Here is a 27,789-nt window from a genome sequence, read left to right on the forward strand (position 1 = left end):
CCAGGTACTTGGTACTTGGTCCCCTGCCACCCACATGGGAGTCCAGGATGGAGTTCCAGGCTCCTGGCTTCAGCCTGGCCCAGCCCTGGCCATTGCAGCCATCTGGGGAGTGAACTGGCAGGTGGAAGATCTCTCTCCTCCAACCCCCTTTCCTTTTCCCCTCCCCTTCCCTCCTTCCCTTTCTCCCTCTGTAACTCTCTCAAGCAAATAAAAACAAAACCAGAAAAGCACTTTAAAGCAGAGTTTCATGGACAGGCATTTTGGTGCTATGAGTTAAGCCATCGCCTGCAAAACCCACATCCCACATCCCAGTGCTAGTTTGCTCTCCGGCTGCTCCACTTCCTGTCCGGCTCCCTGCTAATGCACCCTGGGAGGCAGGAGAGCATGGCTCAAGTGCTTGGGCCCCTGCACCCAATGTGTGAGACCCGGATGGAGGTCCCGGATCCTGATGGCATCCTGGCCCAGCCCGGGATGTTGCAAACATTTTAAATAAACACTTAAAAAAAAAATCAGACTCTTAATAACCTTTGACAATAAAACAAAATTTCAAGAGCATTCACAAACTGGGAAGAATATTTGCACCACCTAAAAACAAAAGGGCTGATTTTCTTTATATGCAGAGAGCTCTTTCAAATTACTAAGAAATCATCAATTCTACCCAAAAATGAGCAAAAGCGATTAGCATTTCACATAAAGAGAAATGTGCAGCTTTCCTCAGCGGTACGAAGTTAAGTCTGAGGGGCCGGTGTTGTGGCACAGCAGGTAAATCTGCTGCCTGTGATGCCAGCATCCCGTGTGGGCGCCAGTTCCAGTCCTAGCTGCTGTACTTCCAATCCAGCTCCCTCCTAATGCACCTGAGAAAGCAGTGTTAGATGAGCCAAGTCCTTGGGCCCCTGCACCCACCTGAGAGACCCAGATGAAGCTCCTGGCTTCAGGCTGGCCCATGGCTGGCCGTTGGGGGAATAAACCAGCAGATAGAAGTTTCTTTCTCTCTCTCTCTCTCTCTCTCTCTCTCTTCCTCCCTCCCCCCCGCCTCCCTCCCTCCCTCCCTATGAAATAAAGCTTTTTTTAAAAAGTTAGGTTTGATTTTATCCGGTGTCAGCAAGGTGAACATGCTGTCAGGAGTTTCAATTGGTGAGGGTTTCCACTGGGAAAGTTCTCGATACCTTACCATGCGTCGCTTTTGACAATACACATTTGCCAAGAACTTTTTGAAGACCCTTGGTTTGCACCAATTTCAAAAAACTGTGTAGTCCATTTTCCGCAAACTTTTTGAAGCAGCCACGTATGCCCGGAGTTGAGCATTTGAAATCTGGAGGTGAAAACACCCAGCAGGGTGCTGTGACCCCCTTGGCCCGGAAAGGAAGGAGCGGAGTAGGAGTTTGTGTTTGACCCTGATGTGCTACACTGTAGTACATCAGCTGCTAGTTTGTATCTCACTGGCCTGTTACATGCCGGCTTGCAGTATGTAAATGAATGCCCTTACTTGTAGAGCTGCACTCCAGAGCAGGAGGGAGCAATGCTGTTTGCCGACTGGGGACTTCACGTAGAGACCAGGGGGAGCATAAATCCGTGGGCCGCAGCGTGAGCGTCGAGAACGTCCCCGTTAGGGCTCGCGTGGCACCTGCACTGCACGGTAGCGCGGATGAGCAGCTGTCGCGTCTAGTTAGCGCAGCCTTGGTCCCAGCCCACCCCTTCCTCGCGTCAGCAGAATGGAAATGCCCCGGGCTTCGTGGGCTCGCTGCAGCAGACAATGGCTGTGTGATGGTGATGGTCGCTTTCTTTTTTAATATCTGCCATCTCATGAGCAAGATGGCTTTAGAATGAACTCCTCCTCCCCGTCTCCCCATGTCCGGCCCTGCAGGGTGCGCCCCTCAGATTCTGCAAAGTCAGAGTGAACAGTCCCACACCCCGCAGCGTATGCAGCCCCGGGAGCAACAGGCCAGCGTGTGCCCACCACTGGCTGTGCCTGGCAGCCGGGAGAGCCGCTGGGGGTGGCACAGAGGTTGCCCCTGTGTCTCTGCCCATCACCGAGATGACCAATTGGACCTCGTTGTCTTTCAGAAAGCTGCAGGAGACGCAGATGTCAACCACGTCGAAGCTGGAGGAAGCGGAACATAAAGTGCACACTCTGCAAACAGGTTTGCTGCTCTCTGTCCCGGCTGAGCCCTGTGGGAAGGCAGATGGAGCATTGCGGGGGCAGCTTCCCCACCCGGACGGGTCCCCTGGGCTACCCGCTGGCTGAGGCCTGGGCAGGACCCCCCCACCCCCCAGCCAACCCCGAGCTGACGTCATTAGTCCTGACATTGAGTTGTTAATGGGAGGTGGGAGGATCTGAATTCCATTTTCATCCCTCGTGCTCTTTTTCCAACAAACACTTCTAAATCACCAAACTGTCACAGGCTGACATTTCATTTGCAACAATAATAGGAAAAAAAAAAAAACCTTACTTCTCCCCTAAGTGAAGTGCAGGAGGACAGTAATAGCAAACCTTTAAAATTTAAAAGACACCCAAAAAGGTTATGCTGCAGTGGGTATGGCGTCTTCCAACTTTTTTTTTTTCCTCTGAAGAGGGAGCCGCAGCGGGCAAGTCAGTCAGAGCTGGGAGAGGCGCCCAGGGAGCTCCTAGTCCCCAGTGCAAACGCGGACTCTGGAGCGGAGGAAGCAGTGACAACACATTGCCCCAGAAAGTGACCAGGCCCACCTGCCGATGGGTGACAGCAAAGCAGCCCCGAGGGATGTGGGCCGGGGCCGGGAGCAGGCAGTCCCCAGCAGAGATGCCAGGCTCACACATGCGTGACAACGTGCCGGCTGTGCCCGGCCGCCAGGGAGAGGCCCGGGAAGTCAGTGGAAGGTGGTCTGGCCTCTCAGACTGTCAGGAAGTTCTTTTTTTTTTTTTTTTAATTTTTTTTTTTTTTGACAGGCAGAGTGGACAGTGAGAGAGAGAAACAGAGAGAAAGGTCTTCCTTTGCCGTTGGTTCACCCTCCAATGGCCACTGCGGCCGGCGCACCACGCCTATCCGAAGGCAGGAGCCAGGTGCTTCTCCTGGTCTCCCATGGGGTGCAGGGCCCAAGCACTTGGGCCATCCTCCACTGCACTCCCGGGCTACAGCAGAGAGCTGGCCTGGAAGAGGGGCAACTGGGACAGAATCCAGTGCCCCGACCGGGACTAGAACCCGGCGTGCCGGCGCCGCAAGGCGGAGGATTAGCCTGGTGAGCCGCGGCGCCGGCTGAGGAAGTTCTTAATACCCAGTGCCGGTGAGGGCACGGGAGGTGGTCAGGCACGCACGGAGTGGCCGATAGTGATGAGGGCCCCCGGGCAGCTGTGGGGCTTCAGCTCAGGGGTGTCCTGACACACAGGTGCCCACGCCACACTGCTAAGGGAATAGGGCAGGTGTCAGGCAGGGTGCCGCCGTCCCGTTTGTGGAAGGGAGAGGAGAACATGCGCACGTGTGTGCACACGGTCACGGGTCCCTCAGTAACAGGAGCACACCGCGAGAAGTGCCTTGCTAGGCAATTTCTCCCGTGTGCAGACTCGAACCTGGGTACAGCGGGCAGCCGCTCCACGTGGCCTCTTGATGCGGACGCTCGGGGGGCAAGGCTGCTGCTGGGCCGTGCAACTCGCTTTCCCCGTGGACGTCTTTGCTCCTGTCGGTAGGAGCGCACTGTAAATCCTGGCAGTCCACAGCCAGAGTCGTGATCACGGTCAAGTACACTCGTGGGCTGCCCGGGCCAGCAACGCCTTGGACGCCTGAGCAGTGTGTCACCCAGGGCGTCTGCAGGGTCACGAGGTGACAGGAGTCTGTCACACATGAGGCCCGGCACTCCACGAGGCGTGAGTGCGCGTGCAGCTGTGTGTGGGATTTTTTTAAATAACAAGATGTATTTAAGAGCCCCAGGTCTACACAGGAAGCTGCTCCCCAGGGTCCTGTCTTGGGAGGCGCAGAGAGGAAGGGACCTTGCACCTGGCGTCTCTGCCCCCTGTGCACGTCCCCGTGCTCCGTCTCCATTAGAGGACCCATGGCTCACATCACGGTGTCCTGCTCTCTGCATTTCAGCCCTGGAAAAAACTCGAACGGAATTATTTGACCTGAAAACCAAATACGATGAAGAAACCACTGCAAAGTAAGTCTCCATGCATCATCCCCCCACCCCCACCAGCCACGTGCGCTCGCTCGGGTCGCGCCGGGCATCGCCAAGAGGACTGGTTGTCGAGGGCCCTGGACGGCTGCAGGGCCCCCGAGCCGTTCCTGTGGGAGACTGCTCCCTCCGCTGCCGTGGAGTGGCTCAGTGCCCTGCCTCGGTCTGGGGCAGCTTGGGGAAGGACCAGCTTGCGGAGGAGGGGGCGTGGATGTGGTTACAGAGGTCGGTCTGCACGGGTCACTTCTCTGTTATGTTACCTGTGCCGGACCCCTGGGCAGGCCTGTGTCAGGATGGGCGCATTCCCCGCAGGTGTACTGATTTCATGTCAGGACACACACCCATTTGGACAGGGCTGGCTTCCTGCCCGGCTCCCATCAGCAGGAAGGGAGCATGACCCACCGCAGGCCCACCACAGAGGCAAGCATCACATTGCCACAAATCGGGAAAAGATGTAGAAGCGACCGAGGCCGCTCCTGGCCATGGCCGCCTCTGCCAACACCCAGGCAGGCGGCAGTGGGCGAGGGTCTGAACCACCGTGTCCTGTTCTGGAAGGCGCTCTGGCTTCTGTAGACACCAGCAGGGTGGGTCTCGGGCTGTCCAGCCCAGCACTGAAGGCTCTGTTGCACTCCCAGATGCCTCTGCGGGCACTGAGGGGCCTTCATGGTCGCACCCCCGCCCCCGGCTCCTGTGTCACCAGGGGTGCGGCACCTCAGCTCCCCTCTGCCCCCACACACTTGCCCTTGGGTTTGAGGGTACAGCTGGGTCAATTGACCCCAGGACAGTGCATGGGTGGGCTCTTGAAACCCCTATGCTGGCCAGCGCCGCGGCTCACTAGGCTAATCCTCCACTTGCGGCACCGGTACCCCGGGTTCTAGTCCCAGTTGGGGCACCAGATTATGTCCCGGTTGCTCCTCTTCCAGTCCAGCTCTCTGCCCAACCCTGGTGGTCGGAACTGGCTTAGATCGCGAACAGGAAACTCAGGCATCAGGACTAACATATCCCCGTCCGTCTGGGTGACTGCACCTGGCTCGCTGACGTGTCTCACCCCCGTGGAAACCTCCAGGTCACGGTGCTGCCCCTGCTGTGTAAAATGTGGCTTTGTGTGCATGGGGGGAGCTGGTGCCGGGGCAGGCTGGTGGCTGAAATTTCACCCTGAAAATCGGAGACCCTGGTGTTAGCTCCACGCCCCCGGGGGCCTCCCTGTCTGAACACGGCGTGGCTGTTGATGGAACAGTAAGCAAGCACCTGTCCCGGCCCCGCTCGGTAACCCACGGCCTGGGAGTCACTCACCCCCGGCAGTAACCACGCGGCCGGCACCTGCCAGGCCGAGAACTCGGCACCTGGACGCGGCCGCCTGGGCTCTCCCCTGCTAGCGCAGTGTCGCTGGGACATATATCTCTTGGCTTGATGGCACAAAGTGGGCGACTCTGAAGTGGTCGCATCTCAGTCTGACGCCTGCGGGCCTGCATCCCTTGTCTCCGTCTCTTTCCCGGCACAGTTTGGTGACAGTGTGCTGGCGCCCCGGGGCGCCCTCTCTCAGCCACGTGTCGTCTTGCTGGCTGACCTGAATCCTCGCAGCTTCGGTGGGCATACCCGATAGCTTTGCTTGTTTTCGCGAACTTTCTCTTTAGTAAGCCTCACTTCTTTCTAAAGGGCATGGGCACCTCTGGCATACCCATCATCACCCAAACGCGGCTTGATGGTGTACTTTGGAAAACACTTTGGTGAAGACGAGTGTGGGCGGAGGGGTCCCTGGAGAAGTTGTACTGAGACGTTAAAGCCAGAGCCACCGTGCGACCCAGCAGTCCCACTTCTGGGTACACAGTGGGGACCAGAAATATGCAGAGGGGACGTCTCTCCCCTGCTCACTGCCACACTGCTCACAGCCGCCACGGCAGGCAGACAGCCGGGGCGTCCGTCCGTGGCCGAGTGGATGAGAGTGTGGGTGGTGGACGCGGTGGGGCCGTCCGTCAGCCTGCGCCCTTTGCGACAACGTGGGTGGGCCTGGAGGCCGCTCTGCCGAGTGAAATAAGCCAGGCACGCAGCAAGGTGAGTACTGACTGCATAATCTCCCTGGTATTTGGAAATTTTAGCAAGTCAGACTCGAGCAGTAAAAAAAGCAGCACAGTGACGAGGAGGCGGGGGTGGGGGTGGAGAGGGGACAGGGGTGCAAAGTTTCGGGCAGGAGGAGGAAGTCTGCAGGGGAGGTCACCCCCAATCGTTGCAAAGTAACGACGAGTCTGTTTCTAGCAAGAGCTTGCCAGTTTAATCGGATCACTCGGTGTTGTGAGCGTTTATCGGAGTGTCGCTTTGTACCCCAGAAATGTATACAGTTATGATTGGCCAATTCAGGTGGTTTTTTTTGTTGTTGTTGTTGTTTTTTATAAAACACAAAAACGCAAAGCACCCTGGTGCGAGCAGCCCCAAAGCCCCTCCATGCCGTGCCTTCTAGCCCGTGGGTCACCGTTGTGAGCATTTCAAGAGGAAGGGGCCTTAAATATTTGTTGTTAGACAACAGGGAGGGGGCGGGGCACCGAGTAGAGGATGTGTTTGGGAGGCAGAAGAGAGACAGAGAGAGGTCTTCCATCTGCTGGTTCACTCCCCAAATGGCCACAACGACTGGAGCTGGGCCAGGCCGAAGCCAGGAACCAGCAGCTTCTTCCAGGTCTCCCACATGGGTGCAGGGGCCCAAGCACTTGGGCCATTTTCTTCTGCTTTCCCAGGCCATAGCAGAGAGCTGGATCGGAAGAGAAGTAGCTGGGACTCGAACCAGCGCCCGCACAGGATGCCGGTACTGCAGGCAGTGGCTTAGCCCACTGGGCCACAGCGCCGGCCTCTGGGGCGTGTTTCTTCAATGAGCTGGAGGGCATCAACATGGACATTAGTGGGCACACAGTGCCTGTCTCGCCAGGAGGGCTCACCTGCGTGAGCAGCCCGCAGCCGGGTTTGGCAAGAAGCGTGCAGGTGGAAGGTGGTGGGGCTGCGGCAAGCCCCGCTCGTGGTGAGCAGCCCGCGCCCTGCGTCAGCTGGGCCGGCGCGGGCTGCTGTGCCGGGGACCGCAGCAGCGAAGTTGTCCGTGTGTAGGCTTGAAGCGCCGCGTAATTAGCCTTTATGCGCGGAACAAGGCCCCATTGATGACTACAGCTGGTCTTTGTTTGGTCCTGTCATTGCGAGTGGGAGGTAAAAGTGTTGTTCTTCATGTTTATTAATGCAAGATTCCTGAGACAAATGGCGAGCACAGTTTCATATTTGCCGGAACACGGCGGGGGGAGGGGCCGCCCAAACAGTTGTTGTGTGAGAGGATTGCAGGGGTTCGCCTTAGAACCGCTTCTGGGTTAGATAAATGAGTGATGTCGGCGCGCCCTTCTGCTTGAAGGGTGTCCCTGTGCTCAGCTGTCGCGATCTTCCCTCTCCCTGAAGCCGATGGAGCCCTTTCGTCCCCTGATCCGCTTTCCCGCGGAGTAGAGCGAAGCAGGGTGGGTTTCAACAGTGAAACGGTTCCCTGAGATGACCTTGGAGGCCACCAGCGTCTCTGCCCTGAGCAGCGGCAGAGCCGCCCATGCCGCGGCCCCGCCCTCTCGGGCCTGCTCCCACAGCTGTTCGCGGGGTCACTTGCCCTTGGGTTTAGGTCAGTACCACTCGCCCCCACCCCCAACCCCCCGGCCAAGTGCTCTGGGCAAGAGTGTAGGAATTCCCATCTTCGCTGAAGTCCATGGCCACCTCTTTGCTCCGGCCGTCCTGCTCTGGCCGTCCGCTTCTGGGCTGGCAGAGGGGCTGTGGTTGGTGCACGCACGGTCAGCGTCTTAACATTCCTCGGAACGTGGGGGCCGAGGCTCTGCGCTTCGATGAAAGGAAATATTGAATTGCTCTGAAATGCTGCCTTTTTTATAGCTAATGTTAGTCTTCGGAGACTTTGCACCTCCCAAACCAACCCTGCCAGTAAAATTCATATTTCTTTGGGTTCCTCATGTTCTAACCTCCCTGGCCTATATGCCTTTTTCAAAGAACAACATTGTATACACACATGCCCATGTGGTACATTACAAAAGCAACTTTTATGGACAACTTCACTCGGGTTAAAATTTCCTTCTAAGTAAGGTCTGCAGCTCGCGTTTCACAGCTCGCGTTCCCCTCGCTAGCTCAGCTCGGGGATTTATTCGGGTTGTTTAGGGGAGGCTGCTTTCTGCGTCATGGGCATTGGGCACCTCACCTCCCAGCAGAGGAGCTAAGACAAGGCCCGTCGAGGTAAGGAAGCCGGCAGCTGAGTCACGGCGCTCCACGCGGCAGGTGCAGCCGGTGAGGGTGGATGGCGTGGGCACGGCCCCGCACGACTGCCTGCTGGGTTTTTGCGTGCCAGCTTGTGTGGCCATCCCAGCAGTCCTGGCGGCAGCATCCATGGTGCTCCTGGCGTCGATGGGAAGCCGAGCCGGGAAACACGGGGTCAGGCCCCACGCCTTGTCTCCTGAGCTCGCCCTCCAGAGCTCTCTGCTCTCTGCCGTGCTGGGACTCTGTCCTGGAGCAGACTTTGCCGTGTGAGGTGACTCGGAAGGGTTTCCCCCTCCTCTCTCCTGCCCCTGGAAGCCCCCATCAGAAGTGGGTATTTCAAAAAGTTCATGGAAGGGGCTACCACTGTGATGTGGCGGGTAAAGCTGCCCCCTGGGACATCGGCTTCACATATGCGAGTCCCAGCTGCCCCACTTCTGATCCAGCTCCCTGCTAAGGTACTGGGTGGGCAGCAGAGGGGGCCCCGGCCACCCACGTGGGAGACCTGGATGAAGCTCCTGGCTCCTGGCTTAGGTATGATGGTGCCTGGCACTGCATTCTCTCCTACCCTTTCCTTCTCTTTCTCATAACTCTTTCAAATAATTCTTTTAAAAAAAAATTAAAATTTAAAAATTCATGGAAACAATGACGATGAAAACAATGGGATGAATGAGACAACGGTGGCCAAAGCGTTTTGAAATCCACGCGGATTTTTTTCGGGACCCGCGCTTTCCGTGAGCTCTTTGAAGACCTCCCGCGTGCGCCCCCGCAGATCCGTTTCTCCTTCGCTGTTTTACAGGTCCACATAAAAGTCAGGAAGCCGGGCCAGGCGGAGCCCAGGTGTTGAGCCCCGAGAATCGTCAGGCCGATCACACTTTCCCAGGGTTGAATTGGAACAGCCCAACTTGAGTGTCCTGAAATATTCTCCCTGCTGTACCCAGAAGAATGTGGAATGTTCTAGTTCCTGTTCTTTTGATGAGTCATCAGTTTCCAGTACGGAGTTGCTGTAATTATCCTGGTTAGATTAATTTCCCTAAAAATAGAGAAGCAGCTACTTTTACGGTTTCCAGGGTGTGGGCTTGAATAAAGAACCCACTGTCCCTTCCCCACGTGGGAGCCCTAAATCAGCCGTGGAGGCAGAGCCCGATGGCGTCTGTTCCCCCTGGCCTATCTCGAAGAGAGCGTGGGTCTGGTCCAGTTCTCAGGATTTTCCACCCCCGTACAAGTATTTCTGCTTCACACCGAAAATTCAGTCCAGGGCCCGGGTGCACCCTCCAGAGGCTGTCCTTGGCATTTGCACCAAGAGCAGCTGCCCTGACCCACTCCGCACAGAACCTTGTCCCGGGCACAGGAAGGAGGGCAGAGCCTCGTGTTTCCAGATCCGGGTGGAAAGTCCTCCGTGGAGCCCGAGCTTCTCCCCCAGCCCGTGGACCCTCCACAGCAGGTCCAGGAGTGATGACGCATCGGTGAGAACCAGCAGCCTTGCCGCCCCTCCCTCCCAGCCTTTCTGGGACACCTGTCTTGCCCTGGCTGGTGTGGCAGCACTGGGACAGGGAGGCAGAGACGTGACATGCACACAGACGCACGTGCTGTGCCCAGACAGGTACGCGTGTGTATACCTAGGTACCAGGGGGCTCAGATTATTTGGGTACAGAAAATGTTTGGAGTCCATGCCTAATGGAGTCTTCAACAATAGGGGTAAAATGCAATTTTGAGAAATCTCCGTGTGGATTTCAAAAAGTTTTCTACTATAGTTCTTTGGAACTTCTGTTTTTAAGATTTATTTATTTATTTGAAAAAGTTACACCGAGAGAAAAGGAGAGGCAGAGAGAAAGAGAGAGGTCTTCCATCTACTGGTTCACTCCCCCAATTGGCCACAACAGCCAGAGCTGCGCCGATCTGAAGCCAGGGGCCAGGAGCTTCTTCTGGGTCTCCTAAACAGGTGCAGGGGCCCAAGGACTTGGGCCATCTTCTACTTTCCCAGGCCAGAGAGCTGGATCAGATGTGGAGCAGCCAGGTCTCAAACCGGTGCCCACATGGGATGCTGGCACTGCAGGCGGCGGCTTTACCCGCTATGCCACAGTGCTAGCCCCGGAACTTCTTTTAATTATTAAAATTTAGCAGATATAGAAGTTGTGTGTGTATGTGTGTATGTGTGTGTAGTCCCATATATATATGGATTGCTGCTATTCCTTGTGGGGTTTTTTCTAATTTTAAAAAATTCTAAGGCAGTATTTAAAAAAAAAATTTCATACCAAAGTACACTGACCATTTAACTCCATTTCTCTTTAAGGTTTATTTATTTATTTATTTGAAAGCCCAAGTGATAGAGAGAAGGAGGGACAGAGGTCTTTCATCTACTGGTTCACTCCCCAGATGGCCACAGTGGCCAGGGCTGAGCCAGGCAAAGGCAGGAGCCCAGAACTCCATTCGAGTCCCTCATGTGGGTGGGGGGCGGGAGCCTAATACTTGGGCCACCTTCGAGTGCCTACCCAAGCACATTAGCAAGAAGCTGGGTTGTAAGTGGAGCAGCCAGGACTCGAACCAGTGATCCAGTATGGATGCCAGGCATCACAAGTGGCAGCCTAGCCCACGGCACCACAAGGCTAGCCCCCTTAATTCCATTTTCCCACAAGCCCTTATCACGTGCCTTTGTGTGTCTGCAGTCACATTTATGATCACACGCAAGACTCCCATTCACCCAGCCTTACAAAAAACCATTATTCATAGGTGTGCACCAGGTTTGACTTTGACTAAAATCGTGCCTTATGTAGAAACACTCGGTGTTTTCCTGATTCTTTGTTAAGGTCAATCTTGGGAAAGCTGAAGAAATGGGTGAGGGGCAGCAGCAGTTATCGAAGGTGGCGGCACAGCTGGCCGTGTGTAGAACAGGCACACCTCCTGCTTCCCCGGGCGCGGGCTGGAGGCGGGTCCCGGGTGGGTCTCTGCGCCTGCCCAGTGTTATCGGACGCAGAGGACTCCAGCCACGTAGGTCACGTGACACAGCACATCCTCGCCTCAGAGATAGCGGAGAACCCAAAGGAGTCGCCGCCTACTGCCGGGGTCCCCTGAGGGCTTTGGGCGAGAGCTCTGGGGGTGGCACACAGAGAAACCCCCTTCCCACAAATCCTCCATGATCAGTGAAGACAGATTCCTTTTATGTGGCCTTTTCTTCTCTCTTTTTTTTTTTTTTAATTTGAGAAATAGAGACAGAAACACAGAGAGATTCTCCCCATCTGCTGGTTCACTCTCCAGAGGCCCACAGCGGCCGGAGCGAGGCCAGGTGCCAGGTCTCCCACACAGGTGGCCAGGGCCCAAGGACTTGCACCACGGCTGCTTTCTCCCAGGGTGCGCACTGGCAGGAAGCTGGATCGGGAGCCGGGGAGCCAGGACTGCTGTGGCGTGCAGAGCGCTGGGCCTCTCTGGAGCATTTAACAAATGCTGGATTCCTGCCATGGCCCGAGGCCTGTCTCCACTCGGAAAAGCCCCCTTGTTGGCCGCGCCGGAGCCTGGCGAATTGGAGTCTGGGTTTCCAGAACCACTCCGTGTTGCCGCAGTCCTCGGAGCCTGGATCGGAAAACCCCAACTGGCTGCCATCGGGCGCTGCTGATGCAGGGGCCGGAAGTTCCATGTTCAAACCGCCACGGAGCTGTGGGTGCCTGCCGAGCCGGGCCCGGGAAGAGCAGGTCTGATCGTGAATACCCAGGTTTGAAAGCGAGAACGAGCTGTGAAGTGCGCGGTCCGCTCCCAGCTGACTGTGACCCTGTGGGAAGACCCCGCGGAGCGGAGCTCTCGATCCATCTGGCATGGAGACTCCGTAGGAGCGGGGGCTCCCCGAGCCGGGCCGGTGTGAAGCCACCGCAGGGAGGTGCCAAGCAGCTGGGGCGGCGGCGGCGACAGCGGCAGGCACAGGCTTCCTGGAGGAGCAGCTGTGAGAATGATGAGAAGGTTCCTGCAGGAAAGCCGGAGCCAGCCCTGTAATTGAACTCATTGATTTCCTTCACGGCTTGTTGGCCCCTCCGCTGTCTTCCCTAGGTGCCGCTTGTTGAGGGATGGCTGCAATCGCCCGAAAGCCGGTGGGGTGTCTCAGCTCCCCCCCAGCCGGAGCCTGCAGCGGCCACCCCCCAGCCGGAGCCTGCAGGATGAATTTTTAATGCGGAACTTTACAGCCCTGTACGCGGCCCTCCGAGCTGCCAAGCTGCAGCAGATTTAATGCTCTGATGAACAGAGGACCCGGGCCGGCGGCGGCGACGTCAGCGAGAGTTAACCCCCACGTGACCACGCCGGTGCCCCTCTGGTTACCCTGCAGGTAGCCCTAAGGAGTTCGGAGACGGCACTAAGAATCGGTAGCATTTGGGATGCTATCAGAACAGCGTGGCGCACAGGAGCCCAGCGTATTCCCTCAAGGTCTTACTGGATATCTGTTGCCTTTTCCCTTACTCTTCTTGTAAGTTGGCCATCTTCTTGCTTCGATGCATTTCTCTGCGCGTTCCACCCTGAAAGAAAGCCTTGTGATCTGTGGGCTTGGCCAGACTGGAGAAATGACCAGAGACTTCCCCAGTTTCCACGGAGAGCAGAAATGGAACTGAAATCTGGAACAGGCCCTTAGCAGCGGGAAGGGGACCCGTCGTGTTGAGCGGCTGATTAGGTTTGTAGGCACACACCTGCTTCTGCACACTGCCGTGTTCTTGGAGTTTGCAAAATTAAGAAAAGTTACACTTAAAAGTCACTTCTGCATACGTCCTATGTCTTCCAGAATTTATACACGTGTAGTTGTATGTGTATACCTGCAGGTGTGTAGTGGACCTGGGCAGGTTGATACAGGTGTGTGTGTGTGTGTGTGTGTGTGTACACACATATCTACATGTATTCATATAAAGGGAACACCTCAAGTCGTTAATAATAATCACTCTTACTGGTACCCTGAGAAGTGACTATACAAAAAAATTGCTTGTTTTTAGATAAGAGAGGATGGGGTCTCCCATAACGTGGGAGAGTAATTGGCCCACAGGGCAGAGGATAACGGTCCACACCGAGCCCCATGCAAAATGAAGTCCAGATGTTCAAGATGTGGGAGTGGAGGGGAGGGGAAGTGCCGGGCGGCTCTTCATGGCAGTCGGCGGGGCAGGGCGTTTTAAAGCAGCGCCGAAAGTCGAAATCACAGATGGACGTTCAGATGGACGGACCGGCGAAAGCATTCACAGCGTATACAGCTGAGAGAGCCCTGACAAAGCGGTCAGAAGCCGGGGATGCCCCCCACTGCATGGACACAGTGCTTCCCGGCACGGCTCCCAAGGCGGCCGCTTGTCCTTCGTTGCCTCCCCTCCCCTCCCCTCCCCATGACTGCAAGTGTGTCTCCTTCTCATCCTTAGCTTCGCTGCTTCAGCGCCCTCCCCACTTGTCTCTCTGCTGCCAGTGTCTGTGGGACTGGTCCGCGCCCCATGTGTCTGCCTAAAGTTTTTTTCCAAAAGGAAACTGATCCAGGGCCAGGGTTGTGGCGCAGCTGGTTAAACTCTCTCTGTGGCCCTCTCTTCCCTCCAGAGAAAAATCCCAAGGGGTGGCAGGGGCACAGAGCACTTGGTGATCCAGCTCTGCCCACAACAAACTCCTCCCTGGGATTCCCCAGGCTCACCCACTCCTGTCCCTGAACTTACTGGCAGCTCTGGCCTTTCCCATTCCAGGGGTCCTGCACGTAGAGTCCTGGGAGATAATTTAGAGGTAGGGGGTCCCTGAATTTCAGCCTAGAAAAAAAATCCACCTATTTTTCCTAACGTAATGTGGCATTTCCTTCCATTGCAAATGAAGTCCGCGAGCAGGGTCCCTGCACCCCTGTGCCCTGGTTGCAGGTGGCGGCTACCGATCTCTTTGCATCACACTGTGGGGGCCGCAGGGGTCACAGGTGCAGCCTCAAACCGTCGGTGGTTCGTAGGCCCACTGTGAGACCCGTTACATCATCGCCACTGGAGTTCAGCTGGTTGCACCACCTCTAGTCGGTCTGCACGTTACAGTACCCACACTTGGAAACAGTCGTCCTCCTTGGTAAACTGACATGTTCAAAGTCCCATCTTGAGACTAGACTTCTGGAGAGGACCGTGGTGCGAGAAGGGCCAAGTGGCTTCAAGTTCAAGCAGCCCCGTGTCATTCTCGGCCCTGTCACAGTGCCCCCACCCGGCCTGGGCTACTGGTCACAGCTTGTCCCTGTGGTTTTCGTGAGAGCCACCTCTTCTGGGTGGGAGACAGTAGGGGCAAGAGCAGGTGTTTGTCAAGATCCCCGCAGCCGCGGAAGCCTCTGGTCCCTGCAGACGGAGCTCAGCCCCGGGCTGGGGGAGCCCGCCTCCTGCCAGCTCCCTGGACACCCAGGCGGCAGGCGGCCTCCCCCAGATCGCAGCATGGAGAGGTGCTTAGGGTTCAGCACCGAGCCCCGTAGGCCACAGATTGAAGGAAGCCCAGATCAGTAGAAACCCAGGGCTGATTTTGATGATAACACAAGGCCCAGGTGTGGTTTCAGTCCCCACTAAAGACCATTTTCTGTTTGTAAAAATGAGGGCGGGGCAGGCATTGTGACACAGGGGGTTGGGATGCCCTCATCCCATATCCCGGTGCCTGATGCACCCTGGGAGGCAGCAGGTGATGGGTCAAGTAGCTGAGCTCCTGCTACCCACAAGGGAGACCCAGGTGGAGTTCCTGGCCCTGGCTACAGCCTGGCCTCACCCTGCTGTGGGCATTTGGGAAGTGAACCAGCAGATGGAAGATCTAGCTCCTGTCTATCTAGCTGTCTCTCTCTCTTCTCCCCACCCGCCATGTCTGTCCGTCTAAAATAAGCTTTAAAAATAACAATGAGGGCTTGTCTACCCTCTGCCTCTCTGTTGGGTGCCCGTGGTGTACTGGAAGCTGTTCCAGGCCCAGGTGGCTCTGCAGTGTCTCCAGTTCTGTCCAAGGCTTCTGCTCTCTCTCCCAGGACACCAGCTCGCCTGCCGCGGCTGCACACTCGGCCTAGACCCTAGCAGTAGTGTGGTTTTCAGTGGCCCCCAGTGGCGGTGGGTGGAGGCTGCACACCTGGTCACTGCCAGCCCTGTGGAACATTCCCAGTGTGCCAAGCGCTCACCGAGCTCCAGAAGGGCTGGAGTTGGGTCAGCTGCCCCGTGTCACCCAGGCACTGGCTCTGAGCTTGTGCAAAGCTGGGACAGGCATGTGGCATGCCGGGTTAAGCTATAGCTTCAAACACCAGCATCCCAAATCCCAGTGCCTGGTTCAAGTCCTGGCTACCCTGCTTCCCCTCCGGCTTCCTGCTAACACACGCCCTAGGAAGCAGTGCTGATGGGTCCCTGCCACTCACATGGGAAACCGGGTTCGGTTCACAGCTCCCAGCTTCAGCCCCAGCCGTTGTGAGCATCTGGGGCTTGGAGCAGACAGCGTGAGCAGGGACAGCGGGACAGCAGTCTTGGGCTGCAGCCTTTGCTGCGTTTTGAATAGCGGACTCTGTGAGCAGGAAGTGGCCCTGGTGGCAGCAGGCCTGCCTCCTGGGGGCTGGCCACCCCACAGAACCTAGTGCAGACTCCCTCGCCCTACAGTTTCTCCTCTCTGGAGCTCAGACTCGCCCCTAAACGTGTGTATCTTTCAAGCAAATATGAGGGTTTCAGAAATTTGTGGAAAGCGAAATTGAAAGAAAATGCAAGGTCCAGGAGCTTCCTTGTTGATGCCTCTCATCCACCTGCAAACCCCGTGGAGAGGAGGTGCAGGTGCAGAAGCCAAATCCCACCTCTGCAGGCCAGGGAGTCCCCACCGTGAGCTCCCCTGGAGTCCATGGTGACAGGTGCTCCTCCGCCCTTGCCCAGGGCCCCGCCTACCACTGTTGGCCCTCATCACCAGGAGTCACTTCTCAGGCACCCCCACCCCAGGTCTGGCTCCTGCCTGAAAGCTGCCAGGCGTGCCGCTGTGGCACCTGGCTGTGTTCTGTGCTCTTAAAATGAAGCAGAACATCTGAGCTATGAGTTTTGCTCGGCCCAGCCTGTCCCGTGATGGAGAGCACACAAGTCCCACCCCTCCCCACACGTCAGAGACGTTAACTCCTAGCCACTGCAGCCTGGCCCTCCCAGGAAAGCATGGGGGCCTGAGGAACGTGGCTTGGCTGAGACCCTGGGTTCCAAATGCAGACGGTGAGGGGAAGCCGGGCCAGGTGGGACCCCAGCTCCACGCCTCCCGTCTGCTGGTTTGCTCTCTGCGTGTTTCCTTGTGGCCGGGGACCAGGGACTCGGCGGGAGTGAGTCATGGTTGTGTCCACATTCTGGCTGCCATGTGTTATTTTATCTGCCCATCAATGCCTCTGCTTTTCACTCGAGTTTTGAGTGACGTTCATTACCCGGCGAATTCTAATGGGATCTACCTTATAAAAATAAGGCAAGAATAAGATCCGTCCTGGCAGGTTTAGAGATTAATCATCCCTAACACGATTTTCATCCTAGAAATTGGCCTTGTCTCCCCAGTCGTTTTCTAATTTTTGCCTGAGTTATTGCCTGGAGTTTAGGATAGCATATGGGTTAGTAGAGGCATCTGTTTCATTGTTGTCTGTGCTAATTCCCAGTCTGCCCAGTGATGTTAATGACTCGTCTCCCAATATTTAACATTATTTCCATGAGTCTCTGGGTTTCTGTAGCTCCAATGTTCCATTCTAATAATTACTGTACTGGCTCCATAATGTCTGTTTTCTATTTTGATAACAACTGCTATTGTTTGGGTTTTTTTTTTTATTCTTTAGTATCTTGGTCACCTAGTGTTTTTATATGCATCTTGTCATTTTACCCAGCTTTATAAATTAACCTGGGAGATAAATTTATCCTTATATATATTTAATGCAACCACAAATAGATGTCACCGTTAGCTTTCTTTGCCACTAGCGTTTGGTAATTCGATTTTCCATAGATGGAATTTAGACGATGATATTTTAATTCCCATGTGTTTAATATTTATACTCCTCTTCTAGATGAGACAGATCTTTTATTCCGTTCTCCAGATATTTGTTACTAGTTTGGGGTTTATCACGTCCCTGTGCTGACCAGGAAGCAGGGTGCTTGGCTGAGCTCAGGCGCTCTCTGCGCGTTCACGGTGGTGGGCTCCTTGGGTCCTGCGTGCATGTGACCGTGGCACCCGGGAGCAGTGGATGTGTGCCCTCTGCGACGCCCAAGATGGCCAGTCCTCTCCCTTCCCTGTTGAGAGAAGGAGTGTCCCTGCTAACTCCCCACAGAGGATAAGGGAGGCCGATGGCCTCAGGTGTCCACCCCACCCCCGTGAACCCAACTGGGACCAGCTTTGCCTGTCCGTGTGCTCGGAAGCCCTGGACCATGTTCGAGTCTCCCGTCGGGAAAGCGAGTTTCAGGGCTGCCCGCGGTCTGTCGCTCTCCATTCGTGTTTATTTCTCACATCCTATAGAGGCTCTCGCTTGTCACCTAAGACAAGCCCGGGCTTGCTGTGTGTTTATTCCTTTGCCTCTTCCTGTTACCTCTCCCTGCCACCTTGGTATACCCGTGAGCACGGCCAAAAATTGGGCCTCAATTAGCCTCTTTGGAGAATTTAGTCTCCCTCTGCCATTTCACTCCAGGTTTGTTCCTACTGAGTTTTGTTAGATTTTTTTTTTTTCCTAATGCGTGTTTTATTTCTGCGGGTGAACTTGACCTGCCGGCTCCGTCTGCGTTCTCTAATCCACCGCATCTGTGTCACACACACCCTGATCAGCTCCCGGTGGTGTGCTGGCTGTGCCGCCCACCCAGCCTCGTGCGAGGGTCTTCTGAGACCCAGTGAGCCCCAGGCAAGCTGGGAGGAACCCCGGGTCTGAATGTTCTCCCCGCCCTCATGCTGTTATTACACGTCTAGCGCGACGGCAAATTACACCCGTTAGAGCCACTGCCCGGCGCGCGCCTGCGCATCCACAGGCAGTGGCTGTCTGGCCCAGGTGACCAGCTGGCGACAAGAAGCCTCCGCCACAAGCACACTCCATAGTTTCTGCACACACTTGAGGTGTGCCTGGTAGAGCCCAGGGGTGACCCACGCGGACAAGGACATCCTTGTCATCGCGTCTCTGTCCACTGTGTTAACCCCAGGGCCCTCCGGTAAGCTAAGCCCGGGAAGCACCCTGCCCTGGTGTTTGAAAAGCGACTGAATCCTGCTCCGTGTGCAGAACGAGGGATCGGAGGCAGGGCTAAGCCGCAGGAGGTGGCTTTAAGGCAAGACGTGGGGTCAGCAAAGGGGTCCGCCCCAGGAGCCGGCTCCGGAGCCTGGGGACGTGGATCCAGCAGCTCGGGGAGCCGGAGTGGCTGAGACGGTGCCTGCCAGGGACCTTTCTCAGACTCCGCTTTGTTCCGACAGCCCCGTCTCCTGTTGGCTCGGCTACAAGGGAAAACTTTATGTTTCAATTAACCTTTCTGGTGTTTTTTTTTCCCCCTCCAATGTCTTCAGTATCGTGAACTTCCTTTGTGGTATTTTAGTGATTAGACAGGATGGAGGGGGTTCTTAAAGATTCCTGGCCAAAGCCGATGATGTCAGGATGAAGGGCAGGGGCGGGCTTGGTGGGGCCGGCAAGTCTGCCCCGTCGGAATTGTTTATCTAACACTTCTCGGGTAGAAGAGGAACCGCTGAATTATTCATTCTCATGTTGCCCTAAAAAAGGCACTTAACACAGCCAACCTGCAGACTCTCGGTGCCGGCGAGAGGAAGAGGAAGATGCCGTCTTGCCTGCGAACGCGCTGCTGCCTGCCCAGTGCCACTTCCCAGCCCGGCCTGGCGGAGGAAACCGCGGCGGACTGAAGTGCAGGGAGGCGTGGACCCTACAGCGGGTGGCGCTGGGAGGGGCTGCCGGGCAAGTCTCAGGCTGCCCGCGTCAATAAACGGCGTTCGCAGACGATGGGACAGCCGGCCTTGGTTAAAATCTCTTAAAAATGTGCAACCCTGGAAACAACGGCCTGCCCTCCTGTCCCACCGACCCCGCTGTCTGTCCCTGCTCCCCAGAGTAGGCTGGCTGAGCCCAGGGGACAGGAGCCAGCCCCCTGTGTCTTTGTAGCTGCCTGGAGGCCTGGGCTCTGGTGGGCAGGCAGGGAGCACCGGGCACCTCCATCTCTTCCCTTCCCTCGACGGAGCAGCCGGCCAGGAGGGTCCCCATCCTGCCCATGGAGCGTGGGACTGGGCTGGCCCTTCAGGAATCGTGTTCTTCCTAGTCTGAGCTCACCGTCTTCTTCCACATCCTAGAACATGAGTATGTGTGAGTGTGCACGTGTGTGCACGCGTATGTGTATCAAGTTTTAAAGGCCCTCCCCCCTGCAGAGCGGGTGCTTCTCCTGCCGTGTGCAGCCCCGACAGGTGGCGTCTGAAGTTAGCAGAGTGTCCTCCCTGTGGCCCTGGACGCGCCGTCCTCCTGCTCCAGTGTCTTCCCGTCTCTCCAAACCATAGCAGCGGCTGGCTTGGCTAGACTTGATGACTAACAGGTGGGAAGGAGGGAGGGGCGAGAAGCTGCCTTGGTGGCCTTTGCTGGTGTCCTTGAACCCAGAGGGTTTTCCCAGATCCGCTTCTTTTATGTTGAATTCCGGTCACACATGGGAGGGCAGACTCTGCGGAGCGACCGCAGGCCCCTAGCTGGGCGCTGCCCCGCCTGGCATCTCCCGTCCTGGACTGGTCCCAGCTCACCTGCCCCCGCTCCTGTGTCGGGGTGGCTCCCCGCCGATCCTTGCGTTTCATCTCCAAATGCCTCAGCACGACCCCGCTGAGCGCCAGGACTGTGCTTTGTAAATACAGCCGCGACACCATTATCTCATCACACGGTGACTGTCGGGTGTGGATTTCCAGTAGCCCGCCTGTGCCCGGCCAACAGGACGGCCCCGATGACCGGGAGTGGCTCGCGTGCTGACGGCCTTGAATGGGGTCCGAGTGAGACCTGCGTGTTGCACTGGGCTGGTTGCCTCCAAGTCCCACTCCTCTTCTAGATCTTTCCCGCTCCCCACACTCGTGTCTTTCTCTTCTCCTGTGCAAGACTTCTCAGTGTCGCTTGCCCACAGGAGGTTCCCCCTCCCCAGATGGAGTTCCTCGGGCTCCTCTCTGGACTGGAAACCGTTGGCTTGGCCGCGAGCGTCCCGGGTCCTGGCGGTTGGTTCTGTCCGGAAGAGAAAGGCGCTGCCTTGCACCTGCCAGCTGTCCGTGGCCCTTTTCCCGCCGTCAGGGTTCTCAAGGCTCCCAGGGAGAGGCCGAGAGGCAGCCGTGGCTGTGTGGCACGCCGGTTACTCAAGGCTCGGGTGGGTCTCGGGCACAGAAGCAGAGTGACCTGGCCAGTGTCATGACCTGCTGCTCGGGGCCACCGCTGTGCCCGAGTGACAGTCACAGGGACCCACTGGGGTCGGACCAGCCTGCCCGCACTGTTGGCTTGCTGTGGCGCGTGGCTTCTTCATGGGTCCGCTCAGATTCGAATTGAGCTCCGCGGGGGTTTTATTCATTTCACAGGAACGAGTCTGAGCATGGGCGAAGAGCACTTTTCTTTTCTTCCCATTTGGGGCTGCTTTTCATTGATATGCTCCGTCATTTAAATTTAATATAATGATCATTTAAAAAACAAGCTATGGTTCCCTTCTGAGCAGGCAGAGCTGACCACTTAGCTGTCTCTCGGCACCCACCTCTGGCAGAAGTTAAAACCACTCTTTTCCTGGGAGGTCAAGCTGTGCCCCCACCCTCGTCAGGGAGGGGCTGGGGACCCTCCCTCCACTCCTGCCCACAGAGGTGGCCTAGCTTTGCCGGTCACCCAATTGAGGGTTGTCAAAAGCCCCCTCCTCCACTTCCCCATCCGCCGCCGTGTGCTCAGACCCCGCCTCATGCCCGGCACCAACTGCGGTGGGAAAAAAACGTAAGCAGTGGCCAGGTCGCCAGGCCCCTCCTCCAGTAGGCAGAGGGAAGCCTCGCCCCGAGCCTTGTGTGTTGTTCCCAAGGCTGCCATCGCCTGGTTTCTCACGGACCGTGAGAAGTGAACCGTTAGTGCGATAAGAGCACAGCAAGTAGAAGGCACAGAGCGGGGCTGTGGGGGCCTTGCCCAGGAGGGCCATGGGGCTGAGACCTGGTGGGGACAGAGGCCACCGTGGCTGCAGGGACCTGCAGCTGGGGACAAGCATGGCGGCGTCAGGACTCAAGACTGGGAGCGTGCTGTTGGCTGAGCTGCAGAAGGAGTGCGCGTGGCCTCAGTGCTCCTAGCAGATGATAGAGGAGCACGTGCAGGGGGCAGAGGCTGGGTCACAGGCAGGGGTGGGCAAAGGCGGTGCTGTGATCATCCGTGGGCATCCAGACCCCCTGCGGCACGCTGGGGCTCTGTGGTAGGGCAGACTGGCGGCTGGCGGGCTGGATTTGAACCTTGAGCCCCGTGAAGATACTGCTCAGGGCAACCCCGCCCAGCCCCTCCCCCAGAGGAGGAGGAGCTGGTGAGCAGCCCTCCCAGGGCCCAGTGAGGGCAGGGCACCCCGGGGGGCAGCCCGCAGGCCCAGTGTTCAGCAGGGGTGGGTCTCGGGTTTGCAGGCCGGCACCGCTCACTCTGTCCCCAAGAACAAGAAATTCTCCTAGGACGGAAGAAACCTGAAGGCCAATCTCATAGATAAATATTTATGACAAAATACTAAATAACACATTAGCTAAGGAACCCAGGAGCTGGTTCAGTGCATCCCGTGCCGCCGCCAGGCCGGACCGTGCAGGGACCTGCCCGCCTCATTCACCACGGGCAGGGCCAGCCCAGGGCCGTTTCTTTAGCTCTGGGAGTGCTTCCGAGGCACTTAATGGAATCAATACCCACCTCGTATGAAAAGTCTTAATAAAATAGGAGCAGTTGGGTATTTCATTAGCAAAATGAAAGCATAGTTAGTTCAAGCCAGAACCCAGCCACATGGTGAATGGCGAGACGTGAGACCCCTTAGCCTTCCGGTCAGGTCCCAGAGGGAGGCCCGTGGGTTGTCGTCATGTTGAAGCACGGTGCCATCACTCGAGAGAAAGAAAGAAGGGGTACGGAGCAGAGGGTGGGCATCTGGCCGGGGGGTGACACTGCCTGTCGGGATCCCGCACCCCACGTCAGAGGGCCTGGCTTGGAGTCCTGGCACGGCTCCCGACTCCAGCCTCCTGCCAGTGCACCCTGGGAGGCAGCAGCTGGGTGCTCAGGTACTGGGTCCCTGCCACCTGTGTGGGACCCGGATTGGGTGCTGGCGCCCAGCTGCAGTGCAGGTGCGCTTTCTCTCTCTCTCTCTCTCTCTCCCTCCCTCCCTCCCCACCCACCCTCTCAAATATTTTTAAGTAGGGTGGGGGCATTTGCAGATGAGGCTTGGGTGGCCAGGAACCCAGGAAGTGAGCAGGCTCCCGCCACACGTGGCACACCCTCCCTCCGCCCTGCTCTTCTCTGCCCAGAAAATTCATCTCCATCCTCTACTACACTGCCCCTCCTCATGTCCGGAGAGCCCACTGTCTCCCCTCCTGGGGGTCGCAGTACCAGAGTGCCATGTCCCGCCCAGCTCCCAGAATGGGCAGGGGTGCCCCCGTGCACTCCGCAGAAGGCAAATGCCAAAGGCCGTGGTGCCACTGCCAACCTGGGGCCCTGGGGGTATCCAGCAGGCCCGAGTGATCGGAGACTGCCCCCACGTCTCTCCCCCCTCCCCCGGCACGTGCTCGGCCCACGCCCCTCGACGAGGGACAGTGCCATGTGGAGCAGGACCCAGGACGCACCTTCTCTGCATCTAAGCTTGGCGCAGCGTGCGTGAGGCCGCAGTCCTGCCCTGACTCTGCCCGCGGGGAGTCTCTGTGCCCAGGTCAGCTTTTCCTGTGGGTTTGTCCCAGCCCTTGCCCAGCTCCGTGTTCATGTGTCCACGCGGGAGAGGCCACTCCCACATACGCTCCATCAGGGAGAGCCCAAGCCTGGCCTCCATCACCCCTCCACCCATCTGGTCCCTCTGAACCGAGCCCAGGGCACCCAGTCTGTCTCCTCCGTGCTGAGCGAGCCTGGCTGAGCTGCGGGTCATCCTGAAAGCCCACGGGTCAGCCCAGCACCCCAGCGGAGGGGGAGACTCCACTGAACACACTGGAGCATTTAAAAAGGTGTTTTGTGGGGTTTTTCATTTTTGTTTTTGAAAGGCAGAGAGAATGAGAGAACTTCCTTCCTCTGGTTCACTCCCCAGATGGCTGGGCCTCGTGGAAGCCAGGAGCCTAGAACTCCACCCTGGTCTCCCACATGGGTGGCAGGGGCCCAAGCACTCAGGCCATCATCCGCTGCCTTCCAGGGTGCGTCAGCAGGAAGCTGGAGGGGAAGTGGAGAAGCCAGGACTCGAATTGGTGCTCTGCTCTGGGACACGGAGGCCCAAGCAGCAGCCCCCCGACCCCGCCCCATGAAGGCCCTCGGATAAAGTGGGGGGCCTTTGCAGGTGACCTGCGCAGGTCTCCGTCTCCAGACACCGTGTGAACGCAGTGAAATCCTTGCTTGGGCTGGTTAGGGAACGATGACCGGGGAAAAACCGCACAGGCCGTGCACAGTTTTCCTTCTCCTACGACACTTCTCCCCTGGGGTTGGCTGAGCCCACAGGTGCAGAAGCTACAGAGACCGGGACCCGGTAAACTTTATTTCGGCCCCTAGTGTCCCTGTGGCCATTTTGGGTGTGGAGATACCGCCTGGCCTCGGTGCCTCGCGCTGGCCCTCGGCGAGCTCACGTGAAGGTGGCCAGAGCTTCTAGCGTGGGTATGACTTCCCTCCAGCCCACCCCTTCAGTTCCTTACAAAACGTGTGTGTGGCAGCCGGGGAAAGGCCCTGCAGGGCGGGGTCCCAGGGACCTGGTAGTGTGAGCTGCGTGTTCAGGGCCCGGCTGGGGACGATACGGTGTGGAGTCAGCGCAGAGCTTGGGGCCGCGCGGTTCATAGATCAGGGGAAGCTGTTTTGTCAGCTCATAAGAAGGTGAGAGAGCTGAGTTTTGATAATAAATCGTTCCGCTGAGCAAACAGTACGTGCAACTGTTACAGACTTGGGAGAATACATGATTTTAGACCTTTGTCGGGCTGTGGATACCCGAGCAGCCGCCGGCCCTTCCGAATGCAAAACACAAGCCAGCTTTGGAGCACCGGGAACCCCACTCGCGGACAGTGCAGGCCCCTGCCTTCCCTACTGCACTTTCAAGACAGCAGGGTTTCCGGCCGTGGTGCTAAGCCCTGGGCACTCTTGTTGGGTGGGGAGGCTCGTGGATTCGCAAGGCCCCCACTAGGGGGCACTCCAGGCGGACCCCACCACCTTGATCTTGACCTCAAATGCCAGTGTCTGCACTCCAGCCTTCCAAAGCCTCCCCCCACCTTCCCCACGTTAAAACCCCCAGCCGGTTGTAACTAGTTGTGGTTTCTTTGACCTTTTGTAAAGAGTGTCCCCTTAGAAAAACGAGCAAGAAACCTACACACTTTTAAGATAATAACCAAGGCTTCCCCTCACCCGCGGGACCCCTGGTTCCTTCCATTGTCCCCCTGGGCCCAGCTGCCACCGCGACACCTGGTGTCCAGTGACCCTGCCTTGCGACAGCACAGCCCAGTGCTGTGCTTGGCCTTTGAGAGCTTGGGAGCGGCGGAGACAAGAGCCGCTCTCTCTGGCGATGAAAGGTGAGCGCCGCCATTGTTATCACGGTCGGTATTTTGGTCGGTTGAGCGGTTGCCTAGGAACCGAAGGTAAACTGGCCGGTAGATGGGAAACTGGACACTCGTTCCAGCCTGTGTAGGTGGTGCCGATTCGTTGTGAGTGATGTGACGTGTTGTTCTGCACAGCGGGCGCCCGCGTGAACGGAAGGAATCCAGGTGGTTTCGAGGCGGCTGCAGCCCCCAGCCCTGGTCACCTGATGTCTTCCAGGCCTCTCGGAGCCCCTCTGTTCTCTCATGCTGGGGAGGGAGGAAGGCCGGGTCTGGCCCCTTGGTCACCAGGGACAGCAGGTGCCAGACCACCCCTCCTGCTGCTTCTGCCTGGGGATTCAGGCCCGCACCCTGGCCAGGGGGCTCTCCTGGTGTGAGGACAGCAGAGGAGAGACAGCAGCGAGGAGCCTAGGGGCCCGGGGTCACCCCATCCCCTCCCTGTCTTTCACTCAGCAAATGCGTGCCGCTGCCACTGGGTACCTGCCTTCCGTCCACGTCCAGGGCCGGAGGAGGACCGCCCCAATGAAAGACAGACTCCAAACTTGGCAGGGTGTGCAGCCCGGGGCCACGGAAGACAGACGCAGCCTTGAAAAACACCCACAGAGGCGAGGGAAGGTTCTAGCCAGACACCACCAAAACCAGCTCAGCCAGGGGAAATAGGAAGGGCGAGAAATCAAGTATCTAAGGAGCAAAATGGGAAAGATTCCAGTGTGGGTCTAACTAAAAGCACTGGTCACAGCGAGGGCAAGAGCCTTCTAGAAGGCAGCAGAAAGGCTAAGGAAAAGGCAGCGTGCCAAAGAAAGGTTGAGTGATGTGGAAGAAGACGAAAGAGAATGGGTCATCCAGCGCGGAGGAACACAGATGGAGACAGACTGGGCCGGAGGAGAGGAAGGCGGGAGGGCCCCTGAGGCCCAGACAGACTCCTCCTGAGTCCACGGCACTGGCCGGACAGGCAGGGGCTGGGGCCCGCGTCGAGGTTAAACCACCATGGGCGCAAGTTCCGGTCCCGGCTGCTCCACTTCCGATCCAGCTCCTTCCCAGTGCACCTGGGAAAGCAGCGCAAGATGACCCAAGTACTTCAACTCCCCGTGGGAGACCCAGATGAAGCTCCTGGCTCCTGGCTTTAGCCTGGCCCAGCTCTGGCCGTTGGAACCATGTGGGGAGTGAGCCAGCAGATGGAAGATCTCTGTATCTCTCTGTAACTCTGCCTTTCAAATAAATCTTTTTAAAAGAAAGAAAAAGGGGGTGGGGATTGCCTGTGTCTGTTCGTGGCCAGCCCTGAGAATTGGCAAACCAGCAGCATTCGGGGAATGAGTGCGTGAATGGAGCCGGGGGCGTGTGCCGTGGGTGTGCCATATGTGTGGGCTTTGTACACGTGACGGGTTTGGAAGCGTGTGGACCTCTGCTTGAGGCTCATGTCCCCTGCAGTCCAAGGTGGCAGTTTTCCGTGTTGACCCATGTCCCCTTTGTGTCACGTTTGCGACCCCGCACTCCTTGGTGATCCTGGCTTTTCCCCTCTGGAGCGTGTTAGATTAACTCGGCACACTCGTTTTTCTGTAAAACCCTGGAGGCTTGCATTTGAGGTGATTCGGAGAAATTTTCCATCACTTAAGCCGCCGCTGCCCGCCCACCCAGCAGGGGCCCAGGTTGGGTTATTTATCTTACCAGGACACTGCTTTCTTCACGAATCCGTCCTAAAAATAGCTTCGTTTAACCAGGCCATTGGACAGGCTGCTGGAGACCTTCTCAGAGCCGTGCTGGGTCTGAGCCGGGTACTGTTGCCGACAGATACAGTGAGCCGTGAACCTGAGCCCCGGGTGTCTGTTTCCCCATTCAGGCTGCTGGGAGTTGATAAGATTGCCCAGTCACAGGGTGCCGGGGAGGGCTGGAGAGGCCTGGAGCAGGAGACAGCGGGTCGGGGGGCGCAGGTGGCAGGGGGGACCGGGGAGCTGGTAGTCAGGCCTGCCTGCCTGCCAGCCAGCTCCAGCCTCGTGCCATGTCCCGGGACTAGAGGGCATGGGGCCATGGCGACCCACAGCACAGCCTTGAGAGAGCTTGCTGTGGAAGTCCCAGGAAACCCTAAACCCTCAGGGCCTGTGCCGCCCACGGAGTGGGGCCTCTGGGGGAGGGGAGGAGCTGGGAGATGGGGCTACCTGGGCTGCCCAGGTGCTGCTGCCACGCCAGACCTGGGCTGCTTGGGTGCCAGCCCATGGTAGTGGCCATGGAATGGGCAGTGGGCGGGGCTAGGAAGACAGGCGCCTGGGTGCAGCGAGGGGTGGGGCCGAATCCTGGACCTGTCCTGCAGGCAGTGGGCTGAGATTTGCCCGTTGCTTTGGGGACTGGCCACGCCCCTCAGTAGGAGGCTGGGCACTCCTGTCCAGCGAGCTGAGTGCTGGGACCAAGCATTTGCCTTCAGCTGACTCCAGGGAGTGCTTCCCCAGCTAAAGGGAAACCAGACGCCTCACGCCACCCCTAGGAGCAGGCCAGGCGAGAGCTTCGCGCTGGCCCACCGCCCCGTCTCCTCCTCCCCGGCTTCTCCCGTGCCCACTGCCTTCCGGGGGTTCCCCTAGTTCCGGCATGGTCTCTGTGGCCAGGCGCCTCTTCCTAACGGAGCCTTTCCCCAGCTAGGGCTCAGCCTGGCGAACTTCCTCAAATCCCAGCCCACCAGTAGCCCCCTCTGAGCCTCCCCTGACTGCCCCCCAAGTCCCTCTCTCTGAGCCCCTCCTCTTTATCCAG

General features: G+C 57.6%; 1 protein-coding gene across 12 annotated transcripts in view; it reads left to right on the forward strand.

Moving 5' to 3' along the window:
* Nucleotides 1-27,789, forward strand: part of CUX1 (cut like homeobox 1) — a 312,734-nt gene that overhangs the window by 201,773 nt on the left and 83,172 nt on the right. For all 12 annotated transcript variants that reach the window (XM_051837966.2, XM_051837967.2, XM_051837958.2 and 9 more), the window contains exons 7-8: nucleotides 2,065-2,141; nucleotides 4,059-4,125. In XM_051837966.2, coding sequence (XP_051693926.1) covers nucleotides 2,065-2,141; nucleotides 4,059-4,125 — 144 coding nt within the window. The remainder of the gene's footprint in view (nucleotides 1-2,064; nucleotides 2,142-4,058; nucleotides 4,126-27,789) is intronic.

This window comes from Oryctolagus cuniculus, chromosome 19 (genome assembly GCF_964237555.1).
Source record: "Oryctolagus cuniculus chromosome 19, mOryCun1.1, whole genome shotgun sequence".
Classification (NCBI taxonomy): domain Eukaryota; kingdom Metazoa; phylum Chordata; class Mammalia; order Lagomorpha; family Leporidae; genus Oryctolagus; species Oryctolagus cuniculus.